This window comes from Pipistrellus hanaki, assembly GCF_964339955.1.
Source record: "Pipistrellus hanaki genome assembly, chromosome: 1".
NCBI lineage: Eukaryota > Metazoa > Chordata > Mammalia > Chiroptera > Vespertilionidae > Pipistrellus > Pipistrellus hanaki.
This window is the reverse complement of record NC_140503.1, coordinates 126,423,626-126,442,913: the sequence shown is the minus strand read 5'-3', so window position 1 is coordinate 126,442,913 and position 19,288 is coordinate 126,423,626. Positions and strand designations below refer to the sequence as shown.

At 36.0% G+C, this 19,288-nt stretch overlaps 1 protein-coding gene across 1 annotated transcript in view; it reads right to left on the bottom strand.

Annotated features, from left to right (window-relative positions):
* MYO3A (myosin IIIA) overlaps positions 1-19,288 on the bottom strand; it is a 186,685-nt gene that overhangs the window by 79,655 nt on the left and 87,742 nt on the right. Inside the window, exons 11-18 of the mRNA XM_084867969.1 lie at positions 18,724-18,823; positions 16,335-16,451; positions 14,661-14,765; positions 14,473-14,556; positions 10,131-10,333; positions 8,118-8,216; positions 7,922-8,036; positions 1,598-1,724 (exon numbers count right to left, since the gene is read on the bottom strand). Coding sequence (XP_084724095.1) covers positions 1,598-1,724; positions 7,922-8,036; positions 8,118-8,216; positions 10,131-10,333; positions 14,473-14,556; positions 14,661-14,765; positions 16,335-16,451; positions 18,724-18,823 — 950 coding nt within the window. The remainder of the gene's footprint in view (positions 1-1,597; positions 1,725-7,921; positions 8,037-8,117; positions 8,217-10,130; positions 10,334-14,472; positions 14,557-14,660; positions 14,766-16,334; positions 16,452-18,723; positions 18,824-19,288) is intronic.

Below are 19,288 nucleotides of genomic sequence, written 5' to 3'. Positions count from 1 at the left end.
TTGTGTTCATAATTGTGAAGAATGATGGGACAAATATTTTGGGCATGAATCTGTGTTCTTGTTTTGTATTATTTTCTTAGCATAGATTTTCTAAATTTAGCATTTGGTTCAAAGCATATAAACATATTCAAACCTTTGAAACATACTATTTAGCCACTCTTCACACACACTGAACCAATTATACTCCTATCAGCCAAATTAAAAAACAACAACACAATTTCAATACAATTTAATGGACACCAGAGATTATTTTAAACAATGCCCAGTTTGATAGAGAAAAAAAATATATCTTTCAAAAAAATGTATCTTTGTTTTTGATTGATTCCTAATAAAGCTGAATACTTTGTCCTTTTTCATATTTTTCTTAGTGATTTGTGGCTCTATTTTGTAAACTGCCTTTTTTCATTGATATGTTCATCTTTCCTAATCAATTTATGAGAGCACCTTATAGCATAAAAAGAATGTTTTGATACATATTGCAAATATTTTCCCTTGATTTTCATTGCAATTTCCTTTGTTTTTTTAAGATAAAAGTTTTAATTTTTTTTTATGTAGTCAAATATCCATTTAAAAATAATTTCTGATTTTTGTTTTTTTGCACATAAAGTCCTTCAAGTATTTCCTTATCTCAGGATTATATAAACACATTTTGTCTTGTGTTTTTATACCTTTTTTGTTATTTAGATTAATATACATTTGGGATTGATTTTTGGTACAAGGCTTATGAGAAGGATTCAAATCCCCTCTCATCCAAATGGTTAGTCAGTTGGGGGTCCCTGCAACATTACTAGTGATTTGTAATGCCATTCCTGACAATTTTACTTGGATTTGTTTCTGAACAGTGTCTCCCATTGATTAGTGTATCTATTTACATCTCGTTATTCAGTGGATATTTGTCATTGGATGTCCACTTCATTTCAGGGATTATACTGCTAAGTATAATACCTTGTAAAACAAAATCTTAATCTTGATGTTCTTCATATAGGAGATATGGGAAGCTAATCAAGAATCTTAAGTGAGAATATAGAGAGAGGAAGAGAGGAAAGAGGAGGAGGCGAGATAAGAGCAGAAGTGGGGAAGGGCAAGGAGGGAAAAGAAGAGGGAGACTGAGAGAGCCCACCTATAGATTCATTAAGTAGTTTCAGAATGAGTTGTGGAAAATGGACTGGAAAAGTTGAAGAACTGGTGTAGAATGAGCAATTGGAAGGTCACTAGGTGAGAGGTGATATACAACTTTATTATAAAATGGTAGATATTAAATTTATAACAAAAAAGCTTTAATTCTTTTTAGGTCAGTTAATTAAATTTTAACTAAATTTTCTGTGTTTTTCTTTGAAATTAAATGGCTCCTAAAATAGTCATGAAAGCATAGTCTTTAGAAATGTTTTCTCCAGTAGTCAGTGAATTTGGAGACATGAAGATTTGTTTCAAATAGTGGACTTCAACAACTTCCCATGTCATACAAATAGAATCTAAGTATTATTTTTAAAGATTCCATAAAAACACAATTGCTTGGAATTATCCTTATATGACATTTACAGTATGTTAGGCCTTTTTTTAAAGAGTTCAATTTAGAATGGAAGATAATGGAACTCACAGTTCTCCAGAGCAGCAAGATTGGAAATATGGCTCTTGTCCACCTGGTGTTCAGTTGCCACTGAGGAAAACTCAATGTTCCCAACATTCAAGATGGCAGCAAGTATACTGTATACACTTCCAAGTTGCTGAAACACACCACACAGATGTTAGCTCTTGAATATGGCAAGTGACTATGGGTGGGGACAAACTGGGGAGAACCTTTAGGCTCCAGAATAACAAGGTAATCTTGCAGACTACAATGTTAAACTAGGAGATCCAAGTGGCATGGATCCAAGGACGCTCTCCTCTTTCATTCATTTTAGAGGTGAGCATAATGCTTAAAATATTTTATGAATGTAAATACAAATGAGGAACAAGTAGAAATAGGCCACAGAGAAATCTATCCATGCAAAAATTAATTTTTGACATTAATATGGTCATTTCCATATATGTTCTTTTTCCTTGAGTCCATCTTAAAAGTGAGGTTGTATGTGTGGATATAGTTAAGGAAGAAAATTTAAAAGAGCCCAGTTCCAAAATCAATAAGTATGTGTGGTTTAAAAATAGGTAGGAGTTGAACAATAAAGATTTTTAAAAAATAAATAAAACAAATACGCAACAAGTTAAAAAAACGACATATGTTCCTTTAAAAAAAAAAAAAAAAAAAAAAAAGAATAGGTAGGAGACCCTGTAGGCATTCTGTCAAGGAGTCTATGGCAATTCTAGGTGTCATTCCAACTATGTTCATGGTGCAGTGAGGAACAGGAAAGAGAGAAAATCCTTTATTGCTTCCTTATTTTGCTGCATTTATTTTAGCCCAGCTCCTATACTCAACAAAAAATAATTATCTCATCCACTCCAACATTCCAACTCAAGATAAAATATGGATATGAAAAATATCTTCAGGAATATTTTTCATTAATATATAAATATTCATTCAACCTTACCTAATACTAAACAAACATGTAAATTCACTGTACCTCTGCTACACCACCAGCCAATCAGGAGTGATATGCAAATTAATCCAACAAAGATGGCAGTTAATTTGCATACATAGGCAGCCAGTGACAACATATAGTCCTCAATGTAGGCGGGTGTCACTATGGACCATGACATTAGCCCAGGCTGGGGGATGTGGCACTACCCATTCCAGTCCTAGGAAACCCAAGATGCTGATGCCCCTATTAAGAAAGAACAGAGAAGGCAGGATGGGGAAGAGCAGGCTGGGGCTGTTAGTACAGGACCAGATGCCAACAGAGACTATATACCAGATAAATAGGAGTGGGTGGGCTCTGTAATCAGCATTTGCAGCTGTTTAAAGGCATATTAATACTTCTATATGCTTATTTTTGCAGATACCTTAAGCAATAAAATGACATGGACAGTCTGCAAAAATTAGAATGAAATTTAATAGCCCTCGATTTGAGTTATAAATAGTGACTCAGAAATAAACCACTTATCTGCCCTCCTTTTACTGATAGTTAGAGCAGAGAGGTTAGTTATTGATCTAAAGATACACAGAGACAAGCAGTGCCAAAGACTTTAACTCACAGATATGACTCATTACTATAGAATTACTTTTGTTTTAAATAACTGGCTTTCTTTATATTGTCATTCCATTCAAGTAATCAATGTTGGTTGAATTATAAAACTGTAGAATTATAATTTATGTATTTGAATGAAGACAATTAGGCATCATATGATTATTTTTAAATTATCAAATGAATACATGCACCTCCCACCCTGACCAAATTTTTTTTTTATAAATGAAGTTTTTCACAGAAATTCAACACTTTGTGTCATGCTTTAAAATACTTTAACATTTTTTCAGCCGAAGCTGGTTTGGCTCAGTGGTAGAGCATCGGTATGCGGACTGAAAGGTCCCAGGTTCTATTCCGGTCAAGGGCATATACCTTGGTTGCGGGCACATCACCAGTAGGGGGTGTGCAAGAGGCAGCTGGTTGATGTTTCTCTCTCATCAATGTTTCTAACTCTCTATCTCTCTCCCTTCCTCTCTATAAAAAATCAATAAAATATATTAAATAAAATAAAATAAAATACTCTAACATTTTTTCAAAAATATTATTTGATTATAACTAAAGTCATAACTGGTAATCCAAAGAAAATGTGCCAGATTGTGATTTTAGACTATCATAAAAAAATAAGCAAAATTAAAGGATAACACACACACACACACACACACACACACATATCCACACCCTCAGATTAGATGTAAGATGTGACTTTCTACAAAGAAATAAAAATTTCTGTCATGACACAGCAAAAAATTGCCTCAAAATGAGTTGAATCATAAAACTAATAAAAATTTTTTAAAAAAACTTTGGCAGGAAAATGACATGGTTTGAAAAATTTTGGAGTTTTACATTTTGTTATTTTTTGAGGCTATTCCATTTTGATTTTCCTGAATTGTGCTGAATAACAAACGTACAAGGAACACAAACTGTGGGAGCTGTCAACACCAATCAGAGAAACATCAGGATATGAAAACAGAAAAAGAGAGACTTTATATTGGAGAATCTCCACAACTGTGCTACAGAAAACTGTGAAGGCAGCAAGCTGTGCTCAGAGGAGTGAGAATAGGGCCACTCCACTTGATATTGAAAGTTGCCTCTTCCCTAAATGGAACTGAAGCAGCTACAGACAAAGGACAAATCCAAGCAAGCCAGTGGGAAAACAAAACAAAACAAACAAACAAACAACAAAAAACAGGAGTTCTACTGCCTCCAAACTGTGTCAGTCTGCCCTGTGAAGTCAACCCCTGCTTTAGGCAGGAGACCCCGCATCGCAAGAGAATCATCTTGAACCAGACTGCACCTTCACAAAATATGAGCAGTGACTATGCTTCAGCTTCAGAAACAGCTGTTACATTTCCTTTTATCATAAGCTGAATGTTCAGATGTTCAATAAACAGAGTATGTTGACATTTGGAACAAACAGTTTTAAATACATAAAATCTATTTGTCAGTGGATGCTAACTGCGAGACTGGTTTCATTTAATGCTACTAAACATTGCTCTACCAAGCAAGATAAAAGAGTTGAACCAAATATAAATGAAACATTGCCTCTAATGAGTGGGGCTTAGAAGTAAACAGACCAATTAAAAATGATTCACTGCTTCTAAGATAGCAACCTTTTTGGGGAGGGAATTGGTAAGAAGGTCAGCTCTTCTGATGACAAAAAGCAGGGAAAAGAAGTACAAAGGCCCAGAGCCTGGTCAGAGCATGAGCTGCTTGCTTGGTATACAGGATGCTTCCTTTTGGAGGATGTGCTCAGTTCCAATACCCTCTCCTGTTCTCTCCTCACCACGCAAATAAGAGTCACACCACAGTCTAAAGGAGCATCTACCACTAGCAACATTCACCTTAAGATCAAGGATTGGAGAAAAGGTGAATGCTGGTTTTTTTTTTTTTTTTTTTTTTTTAATTCACTTTACCCTAAATAAACTGTATCCCCCTATGCTTACATCGACAGTCTCCACAGGTGTAAGGTGTGGGTGAGGACAGGGCTGATAGAGCTTTGGGTTTGAAAGGAATGCAACAGAAGGGGAGGAGCCAGATCTGAATTTGAATTTTGTCCAGGGGAAGTGAGGAAGATGCACCTAGAAGTGGCCACACCCAGGAAAGGATTGGTGTCCATACAAAGCTAGGATTAAACTAATTAGTATAACACTCCAGGCTGTGAAGCAGCAGATGTTCTATTTTTACTCCTTATGCAGCTAACCTAAGGGTAATGTCATGCTGAAACACTCAGGAGAGGACAAGGTCTTGGTTCTTTGAACCAGAATGAGAGCAAAAGACCCAACTAGCCATTGACGATGCTTGGGACATCAACAGTTTGGCATGTAGAACCTTCTGGCATGTCTCCCATAACTTATCTGAAATCTCTGGGTGGTGATCACATGTCACCTCGAATTTGGCTGAAACTCATGTCTTTTGAGTCAATGACTTCCTCTCCCAGAACTGAGCCAAATACAAATACATTTAATTCATTAGTAATAAAAGAATCTATTTCATTAGGAAATGTATTATGGTTATCGCTGATTCCCAATGATACAGTTTAGACCTCCTTCCCAAATAGTTAGGTAAGGTTAATAGCACAGTTTTCATCCTAACATGATGTCCACCACCTCAAGGCATATGCACACCACTCTACTCTTTACATGAGAGATCCACAATGAGTTCTACAAGCTGAGTAATCTCTCAATTGTTCAACTTCTATTCAGTCCCCATCATTTTCCTCCCAACTCTCCAGCCAAGACTACTACTGGTCGAGCAAGTTCTTCTGTTCCCATACATCAATCTAGTCATTCTACCAACCCTTGTTGCTGCTTTTTTTTTTTTTTTTTTTTTAAAGATGGAGTAGGGGAATGAAATTCACAAACTAGCCTCTTTAAAAACCAGGCTTCTCTTTTGCTAGGAAATTTTTTTTACAGTAATATATTACAGCTAAGAACAGAGTATGAGATATTCCCCACAACCTTCAGAAATCTATGAAACAATGGATTCTTTGTTCCACTTGACAGCCTTAAAACTATTTAATGCAGCAATGGAGAGAAAGGTCCAATCATCTTTTTTTTTTTTTGTCCCGAGAGCACAGAATCCATGAGTTTCCTGATTTGAGTTATAGAGTGACAGCCTGAGTCATAAGCTGGAAGTTCAAGGTAGGGTGCATGAATCTATACAGAGAATGCATCATTCAGGGATTACACTGGTCAGGTTGGAGCCTTTACTTCTAAACCAGAAAAGTTACCTTTTCAGCTCAAGACTTCCTGTGAGTAGATTATTTGACTAGGGATGTATTCAACCTTGGCTTGCCATTGAGTCTACAATATTGCTTCCCACTTGTCCATATAATTCACAGTGTGTTGGCAAAAACTAAAAACTCTTTGGAGAAGTCATGGCAATAATTCATCTCTGGTCTCAAGAGGGGTTATTTCTCTTTAGGTCCCCTCAACTTCTCATTCCCATCTCTATACAACCAATTAATTCATCTAGAAATAATAGCAATGTTTATTTACAACTCAAAAAGGGACTCTAAGTTGTGGGGCTATAAAGCAGCCAGGTAGGGAGTCTCCCCATCTCTTGGCTGTGGATGAGGCCACGCTAGAAACATTAACTCCATTAGGTGAAATGTTTTCTGATGGACAAAAATTATCCTGATTTACCTAAACACCCCCTTTATGCAGGGCCCTAGTTTCTAGTCAAGAAGATATACACATGATCAATCAGTACATGAAAAGAAGCTCAGTATCATAAGCAATTAGGAAAATGCAAATCCAAAAACCACTTCACACCCACCAGGATGGCTATGATAAAAAAGATATAATATTATAAATATTGGGGAGGATATGGAGAAATTGGAACCTTCATACACTGCTGGTTGAACTGTAAGACTGCACAACTGCTTTGGAAAAGTCTGGCAGTTCCTCAAAAGGTTAAACTTTATGCCCCAGTAGTCCCACTCATAGTTATATACCAAAGAGAAATAAAAACTTATTTCCACATAAAAAATGTACACCAATGTTCACAGCAGTACTACTCATAATGGCCAAAAAATAGAAGAAACCTAAATGTCTCTGAACTGATGAATGGATAAATAACACAAGGTATAGCCTTAAAATGAAATATTACTCAACAACAAAAAGAAATAAATATGATACATGCTACAAAATGAATGAAGCCTGAAAATGTTATAGCAAATGACAGAAACCACTCCCAAAGGATGAGATATGGCATCATTCTATTTATGTGAAATGTCCAGAATAAAGAGGTCCATAGTGATGGAAAGCAGAGGTTGAATGAGAATGCAGAGCAACTGCTCATAACATTTTTCTTTTGGTGTGAAAAATTTCAAACATGAAAATATTCTAAAAAGGATGATGGTGATGGATGCAGACATCTGTGAATATACTACAATACATATCATTAAAATGTACTTTAATATGGTGACTTATTTGGCATATGAATTATGTTAATAAAGTTGTTCTAAAAAGACTACTAAAAAAGAACATATAATAAGAGCACATTTATGAATTTATATAAAATTTAACCTATGCAGGAGATGCAAACATAAGTAAAATAAAAGATTAAGAATAAAACCAATTTCAATTATATCTTAAGGCCATTGTTTCATTTTTCATAAACTAAATATCACAATTCTAGTCATTTTATAAGGTTATTTGAGTAATTAAAAGGATGACGCATGTAAAACCACTTAGCACATTGCTTGGCATGCATTAATCACTCCATAAATGCTAACTCTTGCAATTAGTGATGATAAAAAAGATATTTCCTAATGGGGTCCAAATGTCGTTCATACTCACCTCCATTGTAAAACCTATGACTTTGAAACATTGCTCAATTAATTCATATTGAGATTTATAGAAACTATTATTCATCATGTCCTGTATTGTTCTGAGGTGGTCATTTTGCAGATATCTGAAAATATATGAAAGGATGGATAAAATCTAATGTTAAGTGAAAAGTGTTATTTATGAAACATACAAGCTGCTGAATTACCTGGGAGGCTTGTTTTCAGGCAATTTGTAATGGGCTAGTTTCTTCTTTTCAGCTAAACCAGCATAGATGTAGTAAAAAACATGGAAGTTCTTTTCTCCACTTAAAAAAATAAGGCATTTTTAATAAGGTGGTTAGTAAGATTAGTTCTTTAGGGCAGCTAGAAAAAAAGTTAATTCATAGCATGCTTAATATATAATCTTAATTGTGCAATTTCCTAGCATTTGTCCTATGGTATTTTAGTAAGCATTCACGACAAAAATTAATTTTATGATTACAAACCCAGGCAACATTGCCTGCCTCCAGAGTTTATTGGATGTGAATGATGCTCCTCAGAACCCACTGTGACTGGTGCCCTCTGACACTGTGCAACATGGTGGCACCATCTAAATCTCAGAACTTTGCATCTTAGGTAGACTTTACCCAAATGCTCGAAGGAGAGAGTCTTACATAATTATGAGAGCAGTACAAATTGTTCCGAGAATGAGTTAAATCTCCACATCTGCATAAGACCCCAAAGTGCCTCTGGGTTTGGGTAGCAAAGGATGTAAATGCATTTCCATTAAGTTCTGGATACAGGGAACACATCAATAATAGGACTGTAGTTGCTATTTACTGAACATCTTCAATGTTCATGTCTGTGCTAGATGTTATTGTAATCTTCACACAACTATCAAGATTGCTACTGCTAATAATGGCTTACACTGATGGGTTCTTACTATGTCTTATTCACTGTGCAAATACCTGACAGGCATCATCTTAATGGACAGGTAGGACCATTGCTATTTCCATTTTGAAGATGAAAAACTGAAGTGCAGAGTGATTAAACATTTCAAATCATACACACAGTAAGTTCCAGAACTAAGATCCTACATGAATCTTTAAAATTTAAATATCTTATCTAGAGAGGACTGGCATATCACAGAGCCACAATTAAAAACCATATTTGTCTAATATTCTTTTCTTCCATATATTGAATTGAGGACCAAATTGAGGAGCTATACTCCAGACAACTTATATTCACAATTTACTCACTTTTGAAGGAACTAGTGGTCCAGTCCAGAAAATTCGTGCACAAAGGGGGGGTGGGTCCTTCACCCAGCCTGCAGCCTCTCCAATTGGACATTCCTCTTGCAATCTAGTACTGTTGGCTCCTAACTGCTCACCTGCCTGTCTGCCTGATCATCCCTAACTGCCCTCACCTGCCAGCCTGATCTTGCCTCCAACTACTCTCCCCTGTCGGCAAATTTGGTTCTGATTGGTCAGTTTCTATGCCAGTCACCATCTCTGAGCCTGATCAGTAGCCCCCACAGAGGCCAGGAGAGAAACAGAGGAACGTCTGCATGCAAAGACCAGAGAGAAAGAGAGAGGCAATGGTTTAGAGTCAGGGTCTGATCCAGAAGCTGTGGATCAGACCCTGACTCTCTCTCAGGATCTCTCTTTGGACCTGATCCACAGCCCCCTCAGCAGTCAGTGCTGGGTCACCACAGCAACCCAGTACTGACTGCAAGACTGACTTCTGGTGTTTGGTCGAGCTTTGGTCGGTTGTTACGGACCCTGGGTTTTTATATATTAGGATAATAATGTGCTAATACACAGTAAGAGCTTATGTTCCCATGAAGTTAACAGATGACAATTTACTACAATGCAGATATATTTAGCATAAAACCTATAAAAAAATGAAAGACTCTAACTTGCCACACTTTAAAAATATATATAACAGATAGAGTGGACATCTGATGTTGTGACCACAGTTTCCTCTTAAAAAAATTTTTTTTTTAATCATTAGGCCAGAACAGAAATTGTGTTACTCAGCTACAAACTAAACATTCAGCTATGACTTGCACACCACTGAGGGCAGTTTTAGATCACAGATGACAGATTCATCACTATGAAACATATATTGCTTATGACATGCCTGACTCCTGTGACACATGTGCTGCTTGGGACACATGTGTCACTTGTGACTGGTGTGTCTTTTATGACACATATCTTTGCCTATTTCTCAGAACTTACAGGGCTTGGTGGATAACTCGGGATTTCTCCAGTAGGTATTCATAAATCTGTGCTCCCACTACAGCTCCAGAAGAGGTGAATTTCATTTCTAAATATTTTCCAAATCGGCTAGAATTGTCATTTATATTGGTGCAGGCATTTCCAAAGGCTTCCACCAAATTGTTCACTTGTAAAATCTTCTCTTGAAGGGTTATGTTATTAGCCTACGGAAAATATTAAGATATATTTTTAAATGTATAAAATTAATTCTATATAATTTTCTTGTTTGATAAGCACTTTTTCCAGATATAAATGTACCTGAGCATATTCTTAGTGTACTGTCAGACATTATGACCTGCCCTCTTTCTCCCCTCCCATATGTGTATTCACTCACTTGCTTCCTTAGATGGGCTAAGAGATTTTCTGTACTTTTTTTCTATTCAAATATAGTTCTGTTCTGTACCTAACTTACCATAATGATTTATGCATTGTGAGGTATACTTCTTATTTTGTTATCCTCCTCTACCTGCTCAAGCCCCCATCCAAAGCTTCCCCAAAGCTTGAAACATTATCTTGCTTCCCTGGGAGCTGCTAAATCTGTAACTAAGGGAATCAAGATAATTTGTAAATTTGAAAGTAGAGAAAAGGGAACAATTGTGAAACCGAGGACATCTCAGAAGTGTAGATGCTGGGAGTGGAAGCCAGTGGAGGCCCAGTTGCCTGTCCCTGTATTTTTCCCTACCCCACCTCACATTCTTCTCTCCTCAAACAAGTGTAACTTTTTTTTTGTTCTTTATCATTTTACTTGAAATATCATCAAGTAGAGATTTATTTGGATTAAAAGCCAACCTCTTTTAGAAAAGCATCCTCTACGCTGTGTTTCAGTCATCCATATCTCGGTAGACATTTGGATCAAATAGATTTTGTACAGTGTAATACTTTGTTGAGCTTGGCTGTGTTAAAGGTATGGAAATTTTATGTTTTAGGGAGAGGAGCAGTAGGTATTTCTGGAACATAGCCACAGGGGAATGTAGAAGGGCTGGAGGGAGAATTCACAGTGAGGTTTAAGAGCATATTAGGACTGGGTATTTTCTAAAGGAGGAATAAAAGTTGAGAGAAGAGAGTAACAAGAATTGAAACAAACTCGATCGAAGCAAACAGGCTAGCCTTACATCCATGAAAATGATGAGGAAACATCTTCATCCATCTTTAATAAATTTCAGTGCTCTGATAAGTAAGGTTTTGCACATTACAAGTAAATATTCAATCCACCAAACATCCCATATTTGTATGTGATCAAGCTTTATCAAGAAAATAAGTAAAAGGCATGATCAAGTCTGATAAGGTTACGGTTCTGAGGGGTGTGTGTGTGTGTGTGTGTGTGTGTGTGTGTGTGACCATCCACAATTAATATTAGATAATATATTCAGATCTGGGACAAGATAAAGATATTAGATGAAGTTTGCTTCCATCTATTAAAAAAATCCATTATTGATAAGGACCTCTATCAGCCCCACAAATCAAGAATGGGACCCTGGCCGGTTTGGCTCAGGGGATAGACTAAAGGGTCCCAGGTTTGATTCCGGTCAAGGGCACATACCTCGGTTGCAGGCTTCTCCCCGGCTGAGGCCCTGGTCGGGGGTTATGCAGGAGGCAACCAGTTGATGTGTTACTCTGACATTGATGTTTCTCTCTGTCTTTCCATCTCTCTTCCACTCTCCCTAAAAATCAATGGAAAAATATTCTCAGGTGAAGATAAACAAGAAAGAATAAGAAAGGCCCTTTTATTACAAAGACTTGAATAAATTAATTCAGCTGTTCAACTCTTCTATGCCAGGATAGTAGGCTGCGTTTCAGCACCTTCTCCCTCAAAAATTACATCTAATTTCACTACACTTAAAAACCTTTTAGAATGACACTTATCTTAGTTGTAAAGAGAGGGGAAGTGATGGGCTAGGGGATAGGAAAGGGGTTGAGATGACAGCCCTGACATAGCACCATCTGCCTGGTTTCTTCTGGCTCTTCCAGTCTTCCAGGGTTACAAGTCTGGTTAGTAGAGATAATGATAATCCACTGAGAAATGTATATTTCTGTTCCATACCAATACACATAATTGAAAATATTAAAACAAATTAATTGATATTTTAAAATCCTTACCTAAGGATATGTTTTCCATTGCTTTTCAGAGAGTGGAAGTGAGGGAAGAGAAAGGAGAAGGGGGAGGCAAGAGAGAGAGAGAGAGAGAGAGAGAGAGAGAGAGAGAGAGAGAGGGAGAGAGAGAGAGAGGCATCAAGGTGAGAGATACACATCTACAGGGTGAGGAGTGAACCCAAAACTGAGGTATGTGCCCTTGACTGAGAATCGAACCTGTGACCTTTTGGTGCATGGGCTGATGCTCTAACCACTTTAGACACCAGCCAGAGCTGGTTTTCAATAGGAACATGAAAGTTTTTCAATTCATTATGTTGAAAAGGAACTATACTCAATTAAGCAGTTGTTTTTACACTATTAGGTCTAACCTTTTAACAGAAGAGTTAGGTCTGGTCTTACATACACAGTACTTTGTAACACAAAATTCTATAATCACAGTGATCACAATACTTTTAATATGACTCTAACTTTAACTATGTAGATAATAATAAAAATTTTCACAGTGATAAGTTGAACAAAATGATTTTTAAACTATTAAGACTAATAAGAATACATGATTCTTGACCTATCTCATTTCAAGGACTGTATCTAAAAAATCAAACCAAGTCTATCATCAATTTCTCTTTTTAAAAAAATTAAGATAATTTACATAAAGTAACATTCACCCTTTATGGTGTAAAGTTCTGAAATGTTTTTAACATATTTAATCATATAACCCCCACTAAAATCCACACATAAAAACAATTCCATCACTCTCCAAATTGCATCATTACCCTTTGTAGGCAACACCTCTGGCCATCCCTGGCCTATGATAATCATTGATCTGTTTCTGTCTCTATAATTTTAAAAGTGCAAGAATGGCATATAATTTAAATCATACACTATGAATTATTCTAAACCCAGATTCTTTGAATTAGCATAATGCACTTGAAATTTATCCAGATCTCATCTAATAAGATCCATACTTTGCTTATAACAGCTTTTTTTTGTTTTATTTTGCTTTTTTCATTGATTTTAGAAAGAGAGAGGAAGGGGAGAGAGAGAGAGAGAGAGAGAGAGAGAGAGAGAGAGAGAGAGAGAGAGAGAGAGAGAGAGAGAGAGAAACACTTGTTCCATTTATTTATAAGCTCATTGGCTAATTCTTATATGTGCCCTAACCAGGAATCCAACCTGCAATCTTGGAATATAGGAACAACTGAGTTTCCTGGCTGGCCAGGCATTTAACAGTGTTCTTTCATTCACTTGTTAAAAATTATTTGATTTCTTATTATTGAGTCTTAAGAGTTTTTAAACATATGTCTTAAGGATACATGTCTTGTATTAGATATGTAACATGAAAATAGTTTCTTTGAGTCTATAGCTTGTGGTTTCACTTTCATAACAATGTCAGTCAGAGAACAGAAAATCTTAATTTTAGCAAAATCCAATTTTTTTCCTTTATGGGTTATGCTTTTTGTTACATCTAACAACTATTGTAGCTTCACAGTAAGTCTCAAAATCAGGTAATATTAACCTCCAATTTTGTTCTTTTTTGGAAATTATTTGCTTACAATAGATTACCTGCCTTTCCATTCAGCTTGTCAATTTTTACCAATTGGGATTTTTATTATAATTGACTTGAATATACAAATCAATTTGTGGAAAACTGACATATCAGTAACATTGAAACTTTTTATCCATGAATATGGTAAATCTCTCCATTTATTTAGGTCTTTTTTTTTATTTCTCTTATCAACTTTTTCTACTTTTTCGAATACAACTCTTGTATATGTTTTATAGGGTTAGACTGAAATAGTTCATGTTTTTTGGTGCAATTGTAAATTTAAAATTTCAATTTCCAATTGATAATTGCTGATATGTACTAGTATGTATGATATTTAAATACAATTGGTTTTTATAATATTGACTCTTCTTTAATGTGCTAATGAGAAAAGGAGAGAAAGAAAATAAAGCATTCAGTGAGTGTGTTGGGACTAAAAAGAGACAAAATTATATTTATAAAGCTTTGCAACTAAGAGGGAGATAAGTTAGAATATCTTCATAACAGAGCATATGATTTTTATATTGCTTGTTATATTTTAAATTCACAAAGGATAACAATTGTGTTTTATAATTTTATTATTAAACAGCTGAATATTAATCTAATCAGTTATATTACGCTCTGATATGTAACAAATATTTCTATTAGGACAGATTAAAAAATCAACTGTACCTTTCCAAGCACTGTCAGCTGCTGAACTAAAAGATGAGCACTTTCAGTCTTTCCAGCACCACTTTCGCCAGAAATAACAATGCACTGTACAGTGAGATAAGGAAACTGTAAGAAGACATTATCCTACAAAACTCAGCCGACACAAAAGAAGCTAAGAGAGGAGTTTCTAAGGATGTGAGATTCCTTACCTGATCTGAATTATAGGTTACCATCGACTGGTAGCCTAAGTCAGCCACTGCAAAAATGTGAGGAGGGTTGGCAGTTCTCTTTGCTCCAATATAGAGTTTGGAATGCTAAGGATTTTTTTTAAAAAATCACAATTTATAAGGCTTTATTTCTTTTGTTTCATCCCTAGATTATTTTTATAGGCACAGCTCAAATTTTTAAACCACAACATAAGCAAAAATAGAGTTTCATACCACCAAAACATTATACACATGTAACATAGACAACCCAGCTTAAATATATGCAGAATTCATGCAAAATTATGTAAATAAAACACCTGACACCAAATAGCCCAGAAATATGATAGAACAATCCTATATAATAAAAGGATAATATGCAAATCAACCGAACAGCAGAACAACCAGTTCCTATGACATGCACTGACCACCAGGGGGAAGATGCTCAATGCAGGAGCTGCCCCAGCTCGCAGGCCCCTATAGCTGGATGAGGCCTGCCGGCCAACCTTTGTCCCTTTCCCTGGGGGTAGGCTCTGATAGTCCGATGGTGAATTAGGTGGGTGGCGGCTGGGGGAGGCAGGTCTGGCACACATTTTATGTATTGGGCCTCTAGTATGCTGTAACATCACTCTGGCAGTAGCATTTGAAAGAAGACTCTTGGAAGTGCATACCACTCCAAAAGAGAAGTTAAGGTTTAAAAATACTATTATTTCTTTAACATATTAAGTGCCAAGCCTGTTTTGTCTTCCTTTCCATTTCAGTCACCGTTGACTGACATGGCACTTAACATGTTAAGTAAAAGTAACAAGTAACACAATAGTTATAATTTTTTTGACTATTCCTTGGATATAATAATGTCTGACATATGCTCACCACTTTACTTTTCCCTTTCACATCATTTTACATACATTCTCTCACTTGATTTGTCCAAGATCATATAGTAAATTAATAGCAGGATTTGCACAAAAGCCCAAATTACCTAAAACTCAGGTCAAAGTTCACAAATTTGCCATTCTTCTTGTAAATTTTAAGGTGATAGAGGATGACAGAATTTTGCATTTTTTCACATATAAAAATAATTCTTAGGCATAGTATTCAATAATTTTTTGGAGTACACAAATAATTAGAAGAGAATGGGTCCAATTAAAAATGGTCTCATTTAATTACAGAATACTATTCTATATTTAAACCATTAGGGGTTGAAAAAATGGATAATTATATATTCATAGTCATTCAACACACATGGTCTAATATTAAAAATGAATCAATATGTCCAAAGAATTTGTAAACTCACAATGAAAAGTTTTATAGCCATTAAGTATATTACCTATATAAATAATGTAATTAAATCTTTAATTCTCTGATGCTTGGATCATAGGTAGATATTGAGCAGGGTCTTTTTTAGATACCTGTATATTGTTATGATACACAGTATAGAATAGTTATCAATAACTGTAAGTAAGTAACATTCTGCCACATATTGTTAGGGAAAGACCACATATTTCAACCAGATTAATAATTCATTTCCTATGTTTTCCTATCTCTATGTTGTACAATAATTATTTAACCGTTTAATCAAGGTACTGAATAAAATGTTCATTGGCATAATATAAATTAATTTCAATATATAAATAGTATAATTATTAGTACAAATAAGAGAATGCAAGGCATACCACATACCTCTTTGGAATAAAGACCCAGACTCTGGAAAGGGTTAAGAGCAAGGAGTATGTCTCCCACATAGATATAAATCTGATCTCTGGAATAACACTTCTCAAGTTGCTCAGAGACTGTATGCTATTATAATAAAATAAAAACAATTTAGTTTTCTTAAAAAATCATTTATGGTCAATTACAATGTAAAAAACAAACAATCCTATATAATAAAGAAGTAATATGTAAATTGACTGTCACACTCTCACACAAGATGGCCGCCTCCATGTGGCCACAAGATGGCTGGCAGGAGAGGGCAGTTGTGGGTGATCAGACCAGCACAGGAGGGCAGTTAGGGGAGACCAGGTTGGCAGGGGAGCAGTTAGGCATCAAGCAGGCTGGCAGCGGACTGGTTAGTGGATGATCAGGCTGGCAGGCAGAAGCAGTTAGGGGCAAGCAGGTAGGCAGGTGAGCATTTGGGAGCTAGCAGTCCCGGATTATGAGAGGGATCCCAGATTGGTGAGGGTGTAGGCTGGGCTGAGAGACACCCCCTGTGCCCTGTCAGTGCACAAATTTTGTGCACAGAGCCTCTGGTAATAAATAAAACATTTTGAATCTGGGCCAAGGCTCTAGAAAGAAATTGACAGATTGACAGTGAGATGTGTAATATTTGATCAGCAACTACCCTTTCACTGGACAGGCCTTTTCTTTGATTCTGAGAGCCATAGAGGGATGTCATTGTTACCTGTGTTTTCCAAAGGGAAAATCTGATATTGCAGAGATATTATATATACTAGTAGCCAGAAGCATGGATTCGTGCACTGATGGGGATGTGGCCTGTGAGAATAGGCCACTGTGGTAGCGCACTGACCACCAGTGGGCAGCTTGCGTGTCTGTCCCTTGGTGGTCAGTGCGGGTCGTAGGGCTTTTATATATATAGAAGATGCGTTCAAGGAAATAAGTAAATAAAGATGATGAAATAAAGAGAAAAAAACACTAGAAAAGAAAAGGGAAGACAGAGTGAACATAACATAATGCCAAATTAAGATTATGCAGTGGCTCCATGGAATATTCAAACCTGTTGCTTAGACATTTGGCTTTATGAGGCAGAATTGGAGGTAAGGAGGGTGGGTGAAGATGGAAGAGCGCATAGAGGAAATAAATGGCGATAGAAAAAATAAAGTAAAATAAAAAATATCAGAAAATTAACTATCATACATTATGAGTATATGGTAACAATTTTAGTAGTGTCATTAAAATAGTACATGACAAAAGAGAAGAACAAAAGTTTTCAGGTTTAAAAAAAAGAGAAATAGAAAGCACATAAAATAAGAGCAACCCCCCCCCCCCAAAAAAAAAAAAAAATCAAAAAACAACCACCACCACCACCACAAACCCAGTGTTTAATGTAAGTCAACACTATGATACCAAGGTCCTTCTTATAATCCACAAGCCTAGGAATTCGCATGATTGGAAAATCTGATATGTAAGGATTCGTAAAGGTTTTGGCAATCTCTGACTTGCAAACACTGTCTGATTACATGATGTTTGATATTCACAAGAGAGATTATTTTGAGGAAGTACTTGAGTTGTTTATGCAACCCTAAATTTACCAAATGACTACTTCTGTTGAGAAAATGTCTCCTGATTTGTTGCCTTTCTGAGCAAAATGATCAGGCATGTATCAGAAGTATTTAAAAAACAGAAACCTGTTGATCAAGCTTGATAGTAATACCAACCTTTCACTGAAAAGGAACCATTCACTTCTCTAATGCTCTGATTATCTGCAGTAAAGGAAGATGAAAGGGAAGAAGGCTGAAACTGCAATTTACTGGCTTGGATTTGTACCTACACAGAGATGTTTGATCTATTTCTGACATCACTGAGGTAAGTAAGGAGTTTCTAGCAGAATTCAATGCCCTAAAAGATTAGCTCTGTGAGAACAGGGGAGTTGAGAACCCAAGAGGGGGACCGCTCATGGTAGTAACAGGCTCTTGAAATAACCTGGAGATCTCTAGGCATTGACTCTGAGTGGGGAACAGGAGAGAAATAGGTGAAAGAAAGCCACACTAAGGTTGTAGGAGACGACTTTGTGACCTCAGCAAATCATCCCTTTGAAACTTACAGAAAGAATTCAGGGGAAGAAGAGTCTGTGTCCTATAAGCAATTCCTAGTGGAAACTCACACCTTTGCAAGTTGAATATAAAAAACAGGGGAAAAATCGATACCATGCTGGAGCTCTGCAGAAATGTGGCTTAAATTTATTTAAGCTGAAGACAGGAGAGAGAATCAGGAAGCTAAGAGTCACAGGAAGTATGAGAGGCACAGATATTATTCAGACAACCTCCTTATCACATCAATTCTATGAATTAAAAGAATCTAGAATGTTTATGTTTGATTAAACTGGGTTCCTTACCTCATCCAAAACTTCTAGGGTTGCTAAATCATCTACATCCTTCAGACTGGAAATTAAAGGTCTGCTGAAGTTACTTTTCTTGGTGTGAATACGTTCATGTCTGTGGAGCAATATAAAAAGAAAAACCCTTGCTGATCTGAGAACTTATTATTGATCATAGCGGAAGTAAGTTTTAGATTCAGATGAGACTGAAAAAATTTTATGAAGCTAATTTACTAAATTAAATGATAGCAATTTATCAGAAAATAGCCTATTGTATTTGATCTGTTTGCTTTTCTTTTCCATGGAATGATCAAGAGTTCACTTTTCCTAACAAGAACTATCTTCCATATAATTTGCTTTAATGTTTCCTCTAAATCATTCTAAATGCTGTGAATGATTTAATATGCTAGAAAGTGGTGAGTAAGAGAGATTTGAATTCATTAAATTTAAAATTTTGTTTGAAGTAGTACTAGGCCATTGGTGCTCAAGAAATAATAATTTCAGTTTACTTTTTTATTTAATTAAATGTATTGGGGTGACACTGATTAATAGGATCATATACGTTTCAATCATACATTTCTAT